Source organism: Octopus sinensis, linkage group LG21 (genome assembly GCF_006345805.1).
Source record: "Octopus sinensis linkage group LG21, ASM634580v1, whole genome shotgun sequence".
NCBI classification, from domain to species: Eukaryota; Metazoa; Mollusca; class Cephalopoda; order Octopoda; family Octopodidae; genus Octopus; species Octopus sinensis.
In genome coordinates, this window is record NC_043017.1 from 18105643 (window position 1) to 18124573 (window position 18931).

General features: G+C 36.5%; 1 protein-coding gene, 1 long non-coding RNA gene and 1 pseudogene across 2 annotated transcripts; 2 read left to right on the forward strand and 1 right to left on the reverse strand.

Annotated features, from left to right (window-relative positions):
- The first annotated feature begins 97 nt into the window (after nucleotides 1–97).
- LOC118767363 (zinc finger protein 43-like) lies at nucleotides 98–11686 on the forward strand. The gene is made up of 3 exons (XM_036511781.1): nucleotides 98–1490; nucleotides 1995–2034; nucleotides 10854–11686. Exons 1-3 carry the CDS (start codon nucleotides 339–341, stop codon nucleotides 11117–11119), a joined length of 1458 nt encoding a protein of 485 aa, XP_036367674.1. The 5' UTR covers nucleotides 98–338; the 3' UTR covers nucleotides 11120–11686.
- On the reverse strand, nucleotides 806–12815 carry LOC118767364. The gene is made up of 3 exons (XR_005003283.1): nucleotides 12729–12815; nucleotides 6294–6298; nucleotides 806–816 (listed from the first exon to the last, which is right to left on the reverse strand). It is a non-coding gene; the product is annotated as an uncharacterized LOC118767364 (long non-coding RNA).
- Nucleotides 9421–18931, forward strand: part of LOC115222784 — a 30013-nt pseudogene continuing 20502 nt past the window's right edge.

Consider the following 18931-nt stretch of genomic DNA (forward strand, 5'->3'; position numbering starts at 1 on the left):
ATTTTACTTCAGTTCCATCAACAATATTTATCTTTTCAAGACTAAAGGATGATGTTTCAGAGAACAGATATAACCCTACTTACATAAATCCATGATGGAATTTATTGGGAAATGAAATATTTCCTGTGAACTGGGAATAATAGCAAAACTTTTCTGCTTCATTGATTGGAATAAGTTAAGGCAAATTTACAAAAGAGTTTACAACAACTCCAGATATTGACAAAAGTAACCGGTGATGGAAATAAAACAGTAGAAATATTTTGTGGAGACAGATTTAAAAAGCTAAAACTAGAAAAAAATATCTGTATTGTAGGGAAAGAGAAGCAATATTAAGAAAAATGAGTTGTGAGGGGACAGTTGCAAAAGATCTGAAATATATTGATTATTCTGATGAGATGTTGAAAGAGACAGATAAAACATTGTATCAATGTAATACCTCTCAAAAAGGTAGCCTAATCACTCACAAATGTATTCATACTGAAGAGAAACCATATTGTGATATCTGTGGGAAATCATTTTCAGGAGAGAAACCATACCGTTGTGATATTTGTAGCAAATCATTCTCCCAGATTGGTAATTTAACTACTCACAAACGTATTCATACAGGGGAGAAACCATATCACTGTGACATCTGTGGTGACGCATTCTCTCAAAAATGTCATTTGTCCAAACACAAACGCATTCATACAGGAGAGAAACCTTATCACTGTGACATCTGTGATAAATCATTCTCTGACAATAGCGTGTTAACAAGACACACACGTACTCATACAGGAGAGAAACCATATCGGTGTGTTATCTGTGGGAAATCATTTTCTCAAAAATGTCATTTGTCCAGGCACCAATGTATTCATACAGGAGAGAAGCCATATCCCTGTGAAATCTGTGGTAAATCATTCTCTGAAAATACTTTGTTAATAAAACACACACGTATTCATACAGGAGAGAAACCATATCGGTGTGATATATGTGGAAAATGTTTCTCGATAATTGGTAACTTATCTAAACACAAGCATGTTCATACTGTTGAGAGGGCGTATCTTTGTGATATCTGTGGTGACTCATTCTCTCAAATATGTCACTTAACTAAACACAAACTTGTTCACACAAGTGAAAAGCCATATCTTTGTGATACCTGTGGTAAACCATTCTCCCAAAGTAGTGAGTTGTCGAGACACAAACGCATTCACATTGGGAAGAAACCGCATCACTGTGTTATTTGTGGCAAATCATTTTCTGCAAACAGTCACTTGGCTATTCACAACCGTACGCATACTGGGGAGAAGCCATATTGCTGTGATATCTGTGGGAAATCATTCTCTAATGGTAGTAACTTAACAAAACACAAATGCATTCATTCAGGTGAGAGGCCATATCACTGTGATATCTGTGGTAAATCATTCTCTCAAAGAATTCATCTAACTTTACATAAAAGTATTCATACAGGTGAGAAGCCATATTCATGTGATGCCTGTGGTAAATCATTCTCATCGAATGCTAAATTAACTACACACAAATTAATTCATACGGGAAAGAAACCATATTCTTGTGATATTTGTGGTAAATCATTCACTTCAAAGAGTAAAGCAACAGTACACAGACGAATCCATACCGGGGAGAAGCCATATTGCTGTGATATCTGTGGCAAATCCTTCTCTCAGAGTGGTGACTTAACTGCTCACAAAAGCGTCCATCCAGGAAAGAAACCTTATCCCTGTGATATTTGTGGTAAATCATACTTTCAAAATTGTCAATTAACTGTACACAAACGTTCTCATACAGGAGAGAAGCCATATTGCTGTGATATCTGTGGTAAATCCTTCTCTAGAAATACTGCTTTGACTGATCACAAACGTATTCATACAGGAGAGAAGCCATATCGCTGTGATATATGTGGTAAATCATTCTCTCAAAAAAGTCACTTAAGAAGTCACAAACGTATTCATACAGGGGAGAAGCCATATCATTGTGACGTCTGTGATAAATCATTCTGTGTGAGTAGTAACTTAACTATTCACAAACGTATTCATACAGGAGAGAAACCCTATCAGTGTGGCATCTGTGGTGAATCATTCCCAGGAAATTATCATTTAACGAGGCACATGAACATTCATACAGGAGAGAAACCGTATCACTGTGATGTCTGTGATAAATCATTTTTTAAAAGTGGTAACTTAACTGCTCACAAACGTATTCACACTGGTAAGAAGCCATATCGCTGTTATATTTGTGGTAAATCATTTTCTCAAAAACATGGCTTATCTTATCACAAACGTACACATACAGGAGAGAAACCATATCACTGTGATATCTGTGGTAAATCGTTTTCTGGAAGTGGTATCTTAAAGAAGCACAAACATATTCACTGACCTACTACAGTTATGATATTTGCAACATATTATTTTTCTGATCCTAGTCACTCAACTAGATACAGTTATATTCATACATGGAAAAGGCTTTCATCATCATCATCATCATCATTTAGCGTCCGTTTTCCATGCTAGCATGGGTTGGACGGTTCTACTGGGGTCTGTGAAGCCAGAAGGCTTCATCAGGCCCAGTCAAATCTGGCAGTGTTTCTATGGCTGGATGCCCTTCCTAACGCCAACCACTCCGTGAGTGTAGTGGGTGCTTTTTACGTGCCACCCGCACAGGTGCCAGACAGAGCTGGCAAACGGCCACGAACGGATGGTGCTTTTTATGTGCCACTGGCACGAGGGCCAGGCGAGGCTGGCAACGGACACGAACGGATGGTGCTTTTTACGTGCCACCGGCACAAGGCCAGTCGGGGCGGCGCTGGCAACGGCTTTATACATGATAATTTATTCTCTCCAAAAAGCGACTTAAATTCATGCTTGTCTCTCTTTCACGCTTTAGCCTTCAACACATATCAGTACTGGGGCTGGTTTATTTTGACTAAATTTCTCAAGGCAGTGTTGCAGCATGGCTGCAGTCCATTGACTGAATTGAGCAAGAGAGAGAAAATAGAATAGTTTATGCTACTAATGCTATACAAAATATGAAATAAAATTGTTTATCATAATGTGATATTCCTATGATCTCTTATATGAATTATTCAACTAACATGTTTGTTCATTTTCATGTCTATTTTTCCATGCTAACTTAAGTTTTACAAATATATCATTGAGATATTGTTTTACAGATAGCTGGCCTCCTCCTTGTTTTGCAAATCTAATGAATCTCCTGTTCTGCATTTCTTCGAAGATATAAAACCAGCAGATGCTGTACTGACAGTGAAAGTGACATCACTTCTGGCAGCTGAACAGTTTTCAGGGAGCACCGAAATAAACAGAGGCTCACACACTTTCAATATGCATGTTTGTGTGTGTATGTATGGCTAATGTAAACGTGTGTGTGTGTGTGTATTTATAAATATATGTAAAACCATAAAGTCAGGAGGTATAAGTGAATATATATTTATTTAACCATGTAACTTCTATAGGGTTACAGCTGTTTCGCAACCTTCTTCATGTAGTTTTACTATATAGTGAGGGTTGCAAAATGGCTGTAATCCTATGGAAGTCACGTCATTAGATATATATATTCAACTTTCACACCTCATGACTTTATTATGGTTTTACACACTCCTTATGAAATAATTTCAACCACTGAACTTTCTAGATTTTCAGTTACATGGACAATCTCTATTGCACTTCTTTGTAATTGGACTGATAGCTGAGTCTGTAAGAGGAGCTTTCTGTGATAGCCACACAATTCTCTGAGTCCTCATCTTCCATATAAATATATACGTATATGTACATGTTTTTCTTTTTTTTTTCTTTTACTTGTTTCAGTCATTTGACTGCGGCCATGCTGGAGCACCGCCTTTAGTCGAGCAACTCGACCCCGGGACTTATTCTTTGTAAGCCCAGTACTTATTCTATCGGTCTCCTTTGCCAAACCACTAAGTGACGGGGGACATAAACACACCTGCATCGGTTGTCAAGCAATGCTAGGGGGACAAACACAGACACACATATATACGACGGGCTTCTTTCAGTTTCCGTCTACCAAATCCACTCACAAAGCTTTGGTGGGTCCGAGGCTATAGAAGAAGATACTTGCCCAAGGTGCCACGCAGTGGGACTGAACCCGGAACCATGTGGTTGGTAAGCAAGCTACTTACCACACAGCCACTCCTGATATATATCATCATCATTTAATGTCCGTTGTCCATGCTTGCATGAGTTGGATGGATTGATCAGGGCTGGCAAGCTCAGAAATCACTTAAGAAGCCACAAATGTATTCATTCAGGAACCTGAACACAGAACCATGTTGGTAAGCAAGCTACTTATCACCCAGCCACTCCTGTGCCTATGAATAAACTATTTTAATAGAATTTTCGTTACTATTCTGATACCTACGATTTTTTGCTGAATTCTGATTCAACTGGAATTCAAAAGCAGAGATAGACATTCCTCCAAGAAGTCGAAGCAGAATGTGATATGGGACCATAATTAGCTTGAAGTATGACTGATCTTTTAAGTTATACGTGTGTTAAGGGAGATAATCGAGGCATTTCCTTGTAACTGTGGAAGAATGTTTAACATTTATTGTTGGAGTCCATGAAATGCTAAAGTAAGAATAAATACCATAAACATTATTTACATTTGACGGATATTTGTCCTCATCTTGTTTGTTGTTATTTTATTTTAAGGTAATAAGTAGTTTTCTGTTGAAAATTAGTATTCATTTCAATGTTTTCTATAAGCATGAAGACATCTGAAATTATTATTCTTGTGTGTTCCAAATTGTATTATATGACGGCCAGCACTGTAAAACTATGTAGAAGAGTGGAGGCTGGGCTGCCAGCACTATATTTGATGGCATACAAAAAATACACTCGTTTCTTTTCTGAAACAAAATCACCCCTTATCTCATATGCAAAGTTTGATCTCCCTTAAGCTACTCATTTCAATAAGCCAATTTTAATTCAGGTAGATTTTTCTACCTAACCTGACTCCATAACTTTTTATATATAAGGTTCTTTTCAAGCATAATGCCCAGATTGCCGTATTATATGCCTGAATGCACAAATGATCTTTTTCTTTTGTTCTGAATATAACCTGCAGAAATTGGGCGCCAGTAGCCCTCCCCCAGCTGTTTGCATATGTGCTTTGTACATAAATGCTTCTGCATGCACACCCACACTCATACTTAGGTAGATGTGATGTCACCTGTCTCTTATACATCATGCATAACTCTCTCCCTATTGTACAATGTCCAAGTAGTGCAGACGTTTTCAAAAGGTCTGCAATCCAGTAGGCAAAGCAAAAGCTTGCACATGCAATATTCTGTATGTACAAATGGGTGGAGCACTCTGCAATCACACTTGGCAAATGTTACAGTAGTATTGCACAAAGAACTTATCCATGCAAATCAAGTGCTCGCTCTAAAGAAATAAAAGCATTCAGAACCCCAAGATCAAGTTACAGGCTGCCATGTACACTGATTACATGCTTTGGCTCACGTCATCTACTTTAAATAAATGAGACTTGGAAGAACAAGATTTTGCAAAAAATACTGGGTTTGTATGTCTCAGGTTTCATCACTGTTGTCAAATGCCAAGCTGTCTGGCAGGTGATGTATATTGCACAATATGAACACATAAAAAGCAGTGACATAGCTAATAGGGGAGCAAGCAGAATGACCGCTCCTGTTGAGCACATTTTTTCAAAATTAGTACCTTTAATAAAATGTATAATCGAGTTAAAAATAGTTTGATATGTATCATGGCACCTTTTTTTTATATGCCCAATCCCACTAAACTTAAAACCAGGCTAAATCCCTGTATAAAACTATGTATATTTCTATCTATATATACATATAAATCTCTCTCTCTCTATATATATATATATATATATACATATATAAATCATAATCTATCAACATCAATGGAATTTGTAGCTGTGATACCAGTGCCGGTGGCACGTAAGAGAACTATCCGAACGTGGCCATAGCCAGCGCCACCTGACTGGCCTCCGTGCCGGTGGCACGTAAAAACCACCATCCGATTGTGGCTGTTTGCCAACCTCGTCTGGCACGTAAAAAGCACCCACTACACTCATGGAGTGGTTGGCATTAGGAAGGGCATCCAGCTGTAGAAACACTGCCAGATCAGACTGGGCCTGGTGCAGCCTTCTGGCTTCCCAGACCCCAGTTGAACCGTCCAACTCATGCCAGCATGGAAAGCGGACGTTAAACAATGAAGGTGATATATATGTCTAATATAATAAATGTGAAAACTAATTTCTGTGTGTCACACTTTGACCCCCTCTCTCACTGTTCATTGACACTCCTACTATCGCTCATGCTAAGCTAAGAGTAATAATAGTAGGCATAGAGACGGTAGTAGATTGACAGTTGTGATGGTAATGGGGGTGATAGTAATTGTGATAGAGGCAAAGGTGATGGTGATGATGGTAGTGGCTGAAGCAGTCAGGGACAATGGCGATAGTAAGCAATGTGAAAGACAGTAGTGATGGTGGTGGAGGGGAAGGTGGAAAAGTCAAAGGTATTGATGGTGGTGACATCAAAAGTCTGAATAGTGTGTGTATAGCAGATGTGGTGGTGATGGTACTGGTTGAAAACAATCAACAGGAAGAGAGAGAAAGAAAGAGGCTAGACAGAAAAAAAACTGTAATGACCCCTAAATGGGAAGACAAAAAATGTTGTTCATCATGCAGCTTTGCAATAAATTCCAAGTCGAGAAATATATCATTGTTTTGATGAAAATTGTTCATTGCTTGAAAAATATTGGTGAAGTTTAATAAAATTTAATATGTACTCAATGCATGAAATGTCATTTATGGGCCCAAGGCCCAATGAAGAGCTCTCAACAGGAGCTAGTATAGATATACATATAAATTTGTAGGTGCTAATGTCGAGAACAATAGAAAGGAACTCATAGAAAAATCTAGGTTGGGTTTCAAATTTTGGCTAAGAAGCTAGGAAGCTTTTCACTACAAAGGCAAGTGAATTAAAAAAAACGAGGGGAAAATAGTGGGAGGGAGTAACAGTTTGTACACCCCAGTCTGAATGGTGTGTTCAGCCAAGCCTTGTAGACATAATTGCAAAGGCATTGCTGCAAAGAGTGGCCAGTGGCTCTAATGAAATGACCAATGATCAGGTGGAACGATATATGAACATTAGCAAATAACTGTTGGCAAATCCTTGAGATGCCCACTTTTGGCATCAAATTGTAACTAAGGATAAAAAAATAGATCTATTTTCATAATCATAATAACAGAAATCAATAGCTTCATTCTGATCAGGCTTCAGAACCATTTGTCAAACAAAGGTGGTTTGAAGGAGTCATGATGTGTGTTTGGTGGAATTTCGAGATTGTTGTACTTTAAGCTTGTCCCAAAGGGTCAAGCTACGAATGCTAACTATTATGTTCAACAACTGTTGTATGCCTCTGATGCTTTGAAAATCTGCTATCTGGCATTGGTCAACTGAAGATGTGCACTCCTACAACAGGGCATTGCCTGGCACACGCTGCCAGTGTGACCAAGCAGAAATTTGAGGGGCTGGAAATGCTGCCTTACCCTGCCTACAGTCAAGCCCTTGCACCATTAGAGTACCACCTTTTTAAAGCCAGGGATCATTTCCTGCATGGACAGAGGTTCAACAATGTAGATTGCATTGAAGATGAGTGCAGTGAGTTTTTTGCATTTAAACCAGCCAAATGGTATAAACATGGAATTGAATTGGCACAACAATGACAACAGACAATAGAATATGATGGGGGTATGCTTTGATGAATAAACGTTTTTGCATATGTAATTTGTTTGAATTATTAATTAAAGCTTGAAGTACGAAGAACTTAATATCGATGTCTTGTTAGAATACTGAATACTGCAGTACCTGCCTTGACAATTCCTCTCATACAGACACATGGTGCATAAGCGCACAAGCATATATCATAGCAGTCCAAAACCGTTTATTATGGTGGTTGGAACTGCCAAATCACAGGACTTCAGTTGCATATAAAAATTGCCTTTTCATACACGTACTGCTTCTGTTGCTAATAATTTTTTAATAAGCTTGTCAGCTATTTGCAGCATCTGTAACTGAAAAGACATTGTTGTACAATATATTATGGCAGCAAGATTTGGCTGGTGTGCAGTCACCAGATGCCTGCTGCTGAAGTTCAGATAGAAATTACAATCTGGCAATTCTGGAACCCATAATATGCAATTTCCATCTGCTACCATATATGTCTATGTGAGAGGATCTCTCAAGGCAAATACTGCAGCATTCAGCATCCTAACAAAACATCCACATTAAGTTGGATATAAAGATTGCCTTTTGGTACTAATACTGATTCTGCTGTAAATAATTATACAGACATATCATCATCATTTAATGTTCACCTTCCATGCTGGACGGTTTGACAGGAGGTGACCAGGCAGAAGCCTGCACCGGATTTCTATGTTTGTTTGGACAGAGTTTTTATGGATGTATGCTCTTCCTAACACCAACCACCCAGCATCAATTAGACTCACTCAGAATACTGTTGGTCAAGCAGTATATGTGTGAGTGTGTGAGTATATGCATGTACATATATAATATACATGTGTATTATATATATATATATATATATATATATATATATATATGTGACCGCGTGTGTACCGTTGGCAATTTTTTTCCCTCTGTCTTCCCTTCTCTGGATCTTTCCTTCTCCTATGTTTCCGATGAAGAGCTCCGCTCGAAAAGTTAAACTCTCCTTCTTCCTTTCCTTCCTGAGCGTCCAATAATACTATATTCGTTCCACGTCCTCGTGTTGTTGTGTTTTCATGTTTGGATTAACTCTCTCTCTCTCTCTCTCTCTCTCTCTCTCTCTCTCTCTCTCTCTCTATATATATATATATATATATATTATATATATATATATATATATATATATATATATATATATACATGCATGTATATGTATTTATTTATACATATATACGTATATATACCATCATCATTTAATGTCTGTTTTCCATGCTGGCAGGGGTCAGATGCTTTGATAGGAACTGACAAGCCAGAGGCGTGCACCAAGCTCTACTCTCAATTATTACATTTCGGATCTTTTTTGGTTTGAACGGCAGTTTTCAACATAATTTCTAGGTAACTAAAAAAATTTAAACTTCGTATATTGGTAGAATGTGTTTATAAAACATCTTTTTCTCTTGGCTTTATTGAGAAAATTCTATAGTTTGTAAGATATTTGTTGTTTTTTCTTCAATTTCTGCAATTTCAACCAATCGATTACGTCATTTGAAGTAAAAAAAACATTCTGTGCCGTATGAATATGTCCCTCGTTTAAGAAATAGATTGGGTTTATTTACATTTGTGAAGAAGAAAAAATATACTCTTCCCCCCACCTTTCCTAACCCTAAAACAGATTGAAATGCAATAGATCGATACTAGGGTCATAATTATGGGTGACAATTTCATATGACACCGCTAGAAAAAACTGCCGTTCAAACCGAAAAGATCCAACTATACATTGTAATGTATTCAAAAGGTTAGACTTCAGCGATTACAAAAGAGTAATGTGTAATAATGGCATTTATTAATTCATTTTCATGCACTTAAATCTTACGTTTCGTTTCAGTTGTTTTAACCAAGTCTATTTTTGTAATTTCCCCATTCATTCTCAGTGCATTGTCGGTCCCAAGTCCGAATTGTTCAGGTATTCCACTGACTCAGTGAGTCCAATGAATATCTCGTCATCTTCATTGGATGAGTTCAGTTGTTCAGGTAAACGTTTCTATCTACTGTTTATCAATATAGAAGAAATGTAAGAAAATGTCTTCATTTTAAATATCCTCTATATTTTATATTGTTTCTTTATTTCAGAATATCGGATGACATTGGTGTAAAAGAATGTTATTAACTTCAGATCCATGAATATTTATGATCTTCTAAAGACTAAAAGAAGATGTGCAGAGCAAATATCAACCGTGTTTATATAAATCTATGGAAGAATTACTGTGAAATATTTACTTCAAACGAAAATTAACTGCAATATATACAAGTTGATTTTATGTTCAAAGGACTGGCGTCTTCACATATCAACGAACATTGCAGTTGAAGAAAATACAGCAAAAGAATTATTTGTTTGGAATAAAATAGCAGAAAAACATATGTGTCTTGTGATGAGAGAAAAAAATTATGGAAGATGAATTGTGTAAAAAAGTTAAATGTGAAACGCAGTCTGATTTTCCTGATGATAAAAAGAAAGAAAAAACATTATATCACTGTGATATCTGTAACAAGTCATTCACTCACAAATGTAACTTAAATACTCACAAGCGTATTCATACAGGAGTTAAACCATATTGTTGTGATATCTGTGGTAAATCATTCCTTAACAAAGGTCAGCTTACTACTCACAAACGTATTCATACAGGAGAGAAACCATATCATTGTAATATCTGTGGAAAATCATTCTCTATTAGTAGTTACTTAACTAGTCACAAACGCACTCATACAGGTGAGAAGCCATATCAGTGTGATATCTGTGGTAAATCCTTTTCTGATGGTAGTTACTTAACTATACACAAACGAATTCATACAGGAGAGAAACCATATTCCTGTGATATCTGTGGTAAATCATTCTCTCAAACTGGAGGTTTAACTCTACACAAACGTATTCATACTGGAGAGAAACCATATGAATGCAATATTTGTGGTAAATCATTCCCTGAAAGTGGTGACTTAACTAAGCACAAACGTATTCATACAGGAGAGAAACCATATCAATGTGATATTTGTGGTAAATCATTTTCTGCAAGTTGTACATTAACTAATCACAAACTTGTTCACACAGGAGAGAAACCATATCACTGTGATATTTGTGGTAAATCATTCTCTGTAAATAGTAACTTAACTACACACAAACGAATTCATACAGGAGAGAAGCCACATCACTGTGATATCTGTGGTAAATCATTTTCTGAGAGTGGTACCTTAAATATTCACAAACGTATTCATACAAAAGAGAAACCGTACCAGTGTGATATATGTGGTAAATCATTCTCTCAGAATGGGGGCTTAACTAGTCACAAACGCATTCATACAGGACAGAAATCATAATTCTGTAACATCTGTGGGGAAATAAGTCTCTCATGCAGTTATTTTCATTAAACATGTAGGTATTCATACACAACAGTAAATATATGAATGTCATAGTTTGGGTTTTGGTAAACGCAGCATGTTTTGTAGTCAATTTCTATTGTTCAGATTAGATTTGTTGAGCTTTCATTTCATGGTATGTATGTCTGCCAGACTGAAAATGAAACAAAAGCAATCCATAAAAAATATGAAAATTGACTGGGATATCCCAAGTAAGTGCAACAAATATGTATATAAGTAATTTATTAAATGATCTGTTTAATAAGCTGTTGGTATTTCGTTTTTATTTAATGAAAATTTAACCTTTTTAATATAAACACTCTTGTTTTAACACTAATAACAGAGTTGTTAAACTGACTTGGAAAAGCCTACAAAACAGAGATTTAGGGATGTGTTACTTGAAGCTTTTGAAGAAAAAGAGGAGGATATAACAATGTGGAAGACAACTTGAGGTCCATATGGAACAACCTGTTGAGGGCTACTGACAAGATTGTGGATGGTTTAAAGTTCCCCCCTTGGCCTAAGGTAACGTGGTGGTGGAACAATGTAGTTGACAGGGCCATTAGGGTAAAGAAACAGGCATGGAATGACTAGATGTGCAGTGGTAGCAGGGAACTATCAGATTGCCAGAAGGGAAGCTAGGAGACAGGTTTACTTAGCCAGATGGGAAGCAGATAAAAAATTTGCCAATGTTTTGCATCATGAGGACCAAAGACTTGAAGTGTTTCATATTGCAAGATAGCATGTGAGAGAGAAATGTGTCTGCATGGATGATGGCTCACTTGCATATAATGATGCTACAAAGAGAGAGTTAGAGATGACACTATGAAAGGTTGCTGAATGGGAGAGAGTCTACCAAATGTCGACCCAACAGTGGGACCAGCTATCTGAATTGACAGTACCTTGGTAGATAAAGCAATTAAGAGTATGAAGACAGGAAAAGCTTGAGATGTGTATGTAGAAAGATGGTGTTGACAACACTAAGAAGATGATGGTGGTGACGAAGAAAGGGATGCTGTAATACTGTTGGATGGGTGTTGCCGTCTGGCTCACAGGTTGTATATTTGCTGTTGATCCATGGTGAAGTAATCTATGATCAGTGATGTGTTGAAACCTGGGCGTGTTGCTGTTGGATGGGTGTTGTCACTGGAACTGGCTGTGTCATGTGTGGTCAAATTGTGCAAGTGAGCCCTTGCAAAACCAATACAGCTTCTTTTTTGAAGTGGTAAGCTCCCAGACAATCCTGAAAATATTGCATATCTGCAATGGGAGTTGGACGCAATATATAGTTTCATGTAGGAAAATTCCAGGCCCTATGCTACCAGCACACAAAGCCAATATGGACGACTTGTTCTGAAACAACACCCGAGTAGGAAATGGTTCTCAAAAATAACCCCCCAATTGTTTTCCTCCCAAATTTCTATGTCCTCGGAATCTACATAGTACGACGGATATTTGTAGAAAATTTCATTAAAAAATATCCATTTTCTTGAAAGTTAAAACGAGCTGAAGTGGACTTCGTTGAATTTTCCGAAATTCCCCACCCACATTTCCCACCCACATTTCCCACCAAAAGTTTGTATATTCGCAATCTACATGATATAACACATATTCGTAGAAAATGTCATTTAAAAAAAAACCCATTTTTCTGAAAGTTATGACCATCCAACGTCGGTGGTGGGGAGGGAAGTATGTTTTGAATAGATTACAATGTTATCCAAAAAAGAATAGATTTGTTTTATTTAAAAAAAAAATTAAAACTCATAAAAATGTCATTGAAAGTAATTACCTTCACCACGTTACATAAAAATGTTTCTACAAAAATATGACATTAGAATACCGTAATTCATCTAATATTGATGTTAAGGGTTGATTTGTTTTCATTTTCAAACTGTAACGTTATGCAAAAAACGAGGAAAATAATTAAAACAAAGGGAACAAATCATTGTAAGGGACATACATGCTTTGACGCCGTTTTTGGTGAAGAACGATAATAATAAGAACTAAGAATTTTCAAATTTTACATATTTTAGTGGATAAAATATATATATTCTGTTGTGTGATAAACATCTTTAATTTCTAGGACAGATCTAGTTTACAACTGACATTTAAGTGATCCAGTTAATTAGAGATGATTGCTAATTAACTATGAAAAGATAATACTGTAGCTTTCTTTAATATGTCGATGTGAAAAATTTGAATGAAGGTTTGTTGTAAAATATAGAAGTTGTGTTGAAGCTGTCATTGTCCAGTCTAAGTTGTGACTACTTGAATCTATCGTGGCATCTTCGTCAATGGCTCTATATTAATATGTAAGTATTATTGATAGAAACAACGTTTACATTGTACAGGTCGTATGTTTGGATGTGTTCAAAGATGATGGAAAGAAAGTGAAGTAAAGAAGAAATTTTCCTGAAGTAACGATGTTGTCTTAATTCCTATATGGTAGTCTGTCATATGTAATATAGCGAGTTGAGACACTTGCTTGGTTAATATAGGGCGTAACAAATATCAGAAAATCAAAAAAAAAATGTGTGTAATAGGTGTAAAACAACTTCCTATGAACGAATATGAAAAAAAAAATTCGCGCACGCGAAAGGGGGGTGGGGGAGAGGCTTCGGAAATTTCACATCTTCAGTCCACGGCCTTTAAACTAAGAAAAAATAGTGTAATTGGTGTAAAACTACTTGTTCTCAACGAGTATCAAGAACACACACTCACACATGAATCATAAACTCCGTATTTCGCAAAAAAAAAAAAAAAGAGAAGAAATTCTGGAAAAAGTGAAGAAATGTTGGATCTCACTCCTTGGTTAAAGCTATTTTAAACATTAAATTTATGCTTTTCTTTGAAATAGTTCAGATATATGCAATTCTCACTTATTAAGATGCATTTATCAGAAAAAAAGAGACAGAAAAAATTATTATTTTGTGTCAATCCTTCCCTAATTATCCTTTATTAATTAGTTTTGGCGTGTATTTTTTTCCCAAATTTATTTTTTCACCTTTACAACACTGTTTAGTAAAGCAATTAATTATCTTTATAATTTGCATATTTGACTTATTAATCAAAATTCTCTAGATGTAATATATACTAAGTAATGCATCCTTCATTTATGTGTTCCGTTCTGTATTATGCATGCGTGACTGTTTGTATGTAAGTGTGTTTAACTGTGCACATGAATGTGAATATTAAAGAACATATTTATTTACTATGATTGTTATTTTCAGAACAAATAAATCTTTTGGCTGTTATGTTATTGATGTTATTATTATTGCTAGTTAAAGGGTGGTGACTTGGCTGAATATTTTGAGTCTTGTAGTATGTAGTTGTGTTAGTCAATATTCTGAGTTCAAATCCAACTCATTTCTTTATCATCATTATCGATGGACCACTCAAAGAGGTATGTATACATTATCATTTTCGTAACATAATTTCAAGATGTTTCTGACACGTATTTTGATTCACATGGCGGAGATCCAACATTTCTTCACCTTTTCCAGAATTTCTTCTCTTTATTTTTTTTTTTTGCGAAATACGGAGTTTATGATTCATGTGTGAGTGTGTGTTCTTGATACTCGTTGAGAACAAGTAGTTTTACACCAATTACACTATTTTTTCTTAGTTTAAAGGCCGTGGACTGAAGATGTGAAATTTCCGAAGCCTCTCCCCCACCCCCCTTTCGCGAGCGCGCATTTTTTTCATGATAGTCGTTTAGAGCAAGTTGTTTTACACCTATTACGCTGTTTTTGTTTTTGTTTTTGTGCCCGGTTCAGACGCTTTCGGAAATTCCCGATATAAATATTCCGAGGCCTCTCCCCCACCCCTCTTTCGCGAGAGCGCATTTTTTTTTGTCATATTCGTTTAGAGCAAGTTGTTTTACACATATTACACTATTTTTTTTTTGTTTTGGTGCCCGGGTCAGCCCCTCAGACGCTTTCGGAACTTCCCGATGTGAATTTTCCGAGGCCTCTCCCCCACCCCCCTTTCGCGTGCGCGAATTTTTTTTTTCATATTCGTTCATAGGAAGTGTTTTACACCTATTACACACATTTTTTTTTTGATTTTCTGATATTTGTTACGCCCTATATTAACCACTTGCTTTAGCTAACATTGCCTTTTGTTGTCTTAATACTTTCAGTATTTTACTTTCTACACTCCATTTCAATGCTCGTTATTCCTCCATATCTTCAGATCAACGCAAAGAGAAAGTTTGTATTTCTTAATGTCATTTCGGAACATTGTTTAGTCGCCATTTACCTTTATTTCTATACATACTTGACAACTCATGGTGAAATTCTGGTTTCAGCACTCCATGTACTTCCTCGTAGCTTACATATATTTTTAAAATTTACTTGCCCTTGTTTACCCTACCTACCTATCCTCTATGGTAAATTTTTACAAGTTCACCACCATGTTCTTCACTAGAAAAAACCCCAAAGAACTTCGGATTATTCGCGTGGAATCAAGTACCCTGAACTCCTAATATGCCGCAAACTCCTTATTTTGGCTCGGAAAAAGAAGGGGCGGGGTGAGAAACCCCCCTCACAGGAATTATTGGAATTTTTTTTTAATCAATTATACCACAACATACCACAAAAGACTTTTTTATCCAGAAAAAAGATGGAGTGCAGTGGAATACACGGAAATTCACCCCACTTCCCGTATCATTGGAAAATATTTTCTTTTTTTTTTTAGTTGAATGAAATACGGTGACTTCCTAATGTGTCACAAAATACTTTTTTTCTTTTGACCGAGGTGAGGTGATGTGAAACCCTCGTAAATTTCAACCGCTCCTCCCTCATTTCATGGAGAAATTTTTTTTTTTTGCTGTTTGTTAATATATGCACAAAACACTTCTTTTTGTCCAGAAAATAGGGAGTGGTGTGGGGTGGAGTGTAACCCGCGGAAATTTCACCCCCCCCCCATCGGAATCCTTAGTCCATCAGATAAAATGCTTTGCAGCATTTTTGCTCTCTCTTTGCACACCTCATTGAAGTCAGGTTTGTCTTTCACTCTTTTCGGGTTGTTAAAATGAAGTACTACTTGAGTTTATGCCAAAAACCTGAACCAAATAAAAGAAATGTAGTAAAACGTCTACTTTTTATAGAAATATCCTCTATATTTTATATTTGTTCTCCTTTTATTTCAGAACATAGATGATGATGCCATAAAAGAATTATTTGCCTGAGATCCATCAATATTTATCATCTTGTGAGGACAGAAAGACTCAATGAAAAACATTACCAGCAAAAAACACAGATTAATAGCTGAATTTTCTGTCTGGAATGTGTACAAAATGAATTTATATTCTAATTAAAATTGGATTACAAAGGAGTTTGCAGCATCTTCAAATATTAATCAAGATCACAGTTGACAAAACTATAGCAGAAGAAAAAACATCTCCATATTGTGGAGAGCGATAAAGAATGACGGAAAACAAAATGTGTGAAAGCAAAGCCCAATATAAAACACCGAGGCAAAGAGTGAATTTCCCCAATGATATTAAGAAAGAAGAGAGGAAAATATTATATCAGTGTGATATCTGTAAAAAATCATTCTCTTATAAATGTAACTTTACAACTCACAAATGTATTCATAAAGGAGAGAAACCATATCACTGTGATATCTGTGGTAAATCATTCTCTGTAAGTAGTCACTTAACTACTCACAGACGTATTCATACAGGAGAGAAGCCACATCACTGTGATATCTGTGCTAAATCATTCTCTCAAAGTAAGGATTTAACTGTACATAGACGTATTCATACAGGAGAGAAGCCATATGACTGTGATATCTGTGGCAAATCTTTCTCTGTAAGGAGTCAATTAACAACTCACAGACGTATTCACACAGGAGAGAAGCCATATCACTGTGATATCTGTGGTAAATCATTCTCTCAAAGTAATGATTTAACTGTACACAGACGTATTCATACAAAAGAGAAGCCACATCACTGTAACATCTGTGGTAAATCATTCCCTCAGAGTGGGCACTTAACTATGCATAGACGCATTCATACAGGAGAGAAGCCACATCACTGTGATATCTGTGGTAAATCATTCTCTCAGAATGGTGAGTTAACTGTACACAGACGTATTCATACAGGAGATACACCATATCACTGTGATATCTGTGGTAAATCATTCTCTGTAAGTAGTACCTTAACTACTCACAGACGTATTCATACAGGAGAAAAGCCATATCGCTGTGATATCTGTGGTAAATCATACGCTGACAGTAGTCAGTTAACTGTACACAGACGTGTTCATACAGGAGAAAAGCCATTTCAGTGTAATATCTGTGGTAAATTTTTCTCTCAGGGTAGTAACTTAGCTACACATAAACATATCCATAGAGAAGGGAAACCATATCACTGTGTTACATGTGGTAAATCATTTTCCGATAGTAGCCACTTAACAAAGCATAAACGTATTCACACAGGAGAGAAACCATATCAGTGTGATATCTGTGGTAAATCATTCTCTCACAGTAGTCAGTTAACTGTACACAGACGTATTCATACAGGAGAAAAGCCATATCACTGTGTTATCTGTGGTAAATCATTCTCTGCATGTAGTACCTTAACTACTCACAGACGTATTCATACAGGAGAGAGGCCATATCACTGTGATATCTGTGATAAATCATTCTCTCAGAATGGGGAGTTAACTGTACATAGACGTATTCATACAGGAGAGAAACCATATGACTGTGATATCTGTGGTAAATCGTTCTCTATATGCTTTAACTTAATTACACACAAGCGTATTCATACAGGAGAGAAGCCATACCACTGTGATGTCTGTGATAAATCATTCTCTGTCAATAGTGCATTAGGTAAACACAAACGGATTCATACAGGAGAATGACCATACCACTGTGATATCTGTGATAAATCATTCTCTGTCAATAGTGCATTAGGTAAACACAAACGGATTCATACAGGAGAAAGACCATATCAGTGTAATATTTGTGATAAATCATTCTCTGTCAATAGTGCATTAGGTAAACACAAACGGATTCATACAGGAGAAAGACCATATCAGTGTGATATCTGTGATAAATCATTCTCTGTCAATAGTGCATTAGGTAAACACAAACGGATTCATACAGGAGAAAGACCATATCAGTGTAATATTTGTGGTAAATCATTCTCAGGAAGTAGTAATTTGACTACTCACAAACTCATTCACACAGGAGAGAAACCCTATCACTGTGACATCTGTGGTAAATCATTCTGTCAAGCTGGTCAGGTCATGTCTCATAAACGTATCCATACAGGAGAGAAACCATTCCACTGTGACGTGCGGTAATTCATTTGCTGAAAAAAGTCACCTAAAGAGACATATCAGTGTTCATCGTGATTCATCATGATTCTGTATCAAAATTTAGCTTGTAGGGAAATAAAATCCTAATAACTGGTTCAACTGAATGTTTCTTGATCAAATTATTTTTGTCTTTTGCTTGTTAGTCATCATCATCATATAACATCCGTTTTCCATGCTGGCATGGATCGGACAGTTTGACTGAAAACTATTAATCTGGAGAGCTGCACCATGTTCCAATCTGATTTGGCAGCATTTCTACTGCTGGATGCCCTTCCTGACATCAACCACTCCAAGAGTGTAGTGGGTGTGTTTTATGTGCTACTGGCATGGGTTCCCTTGACCTGACATGACATCAGCCACAACTACGATCTGACTTGTCTACACAGCAAAACGATCTTCTTAATTACACAGACATGCCTGCGATGCTACTTAAATTATTTCA

Excerpts from the sequence above, each read along its gene's own strand:
- LOC118767363 (XM_036511781.1), top strand. The coding sequence starts at position 339 with ATGAGTTGTGAGGGGACAGTTGCAAAAGATCTGAAATATATTGATTAT. Across the intron at positions 1,491-1,994 it reads CCTGTGGTAAATCATTCTCA|GTGAGTAGTAACTTAACTAT; the intron begins TCGAATGCTAAA and ends AAATCATTCTGT. Across the intron at positions 2,035-10,853 it reads TCACAAACGTATTCATACAG|GAGAGAAACCATATCACTGT; the intron begins GAGAGAAACCCT and ends TTGTTCACACAG.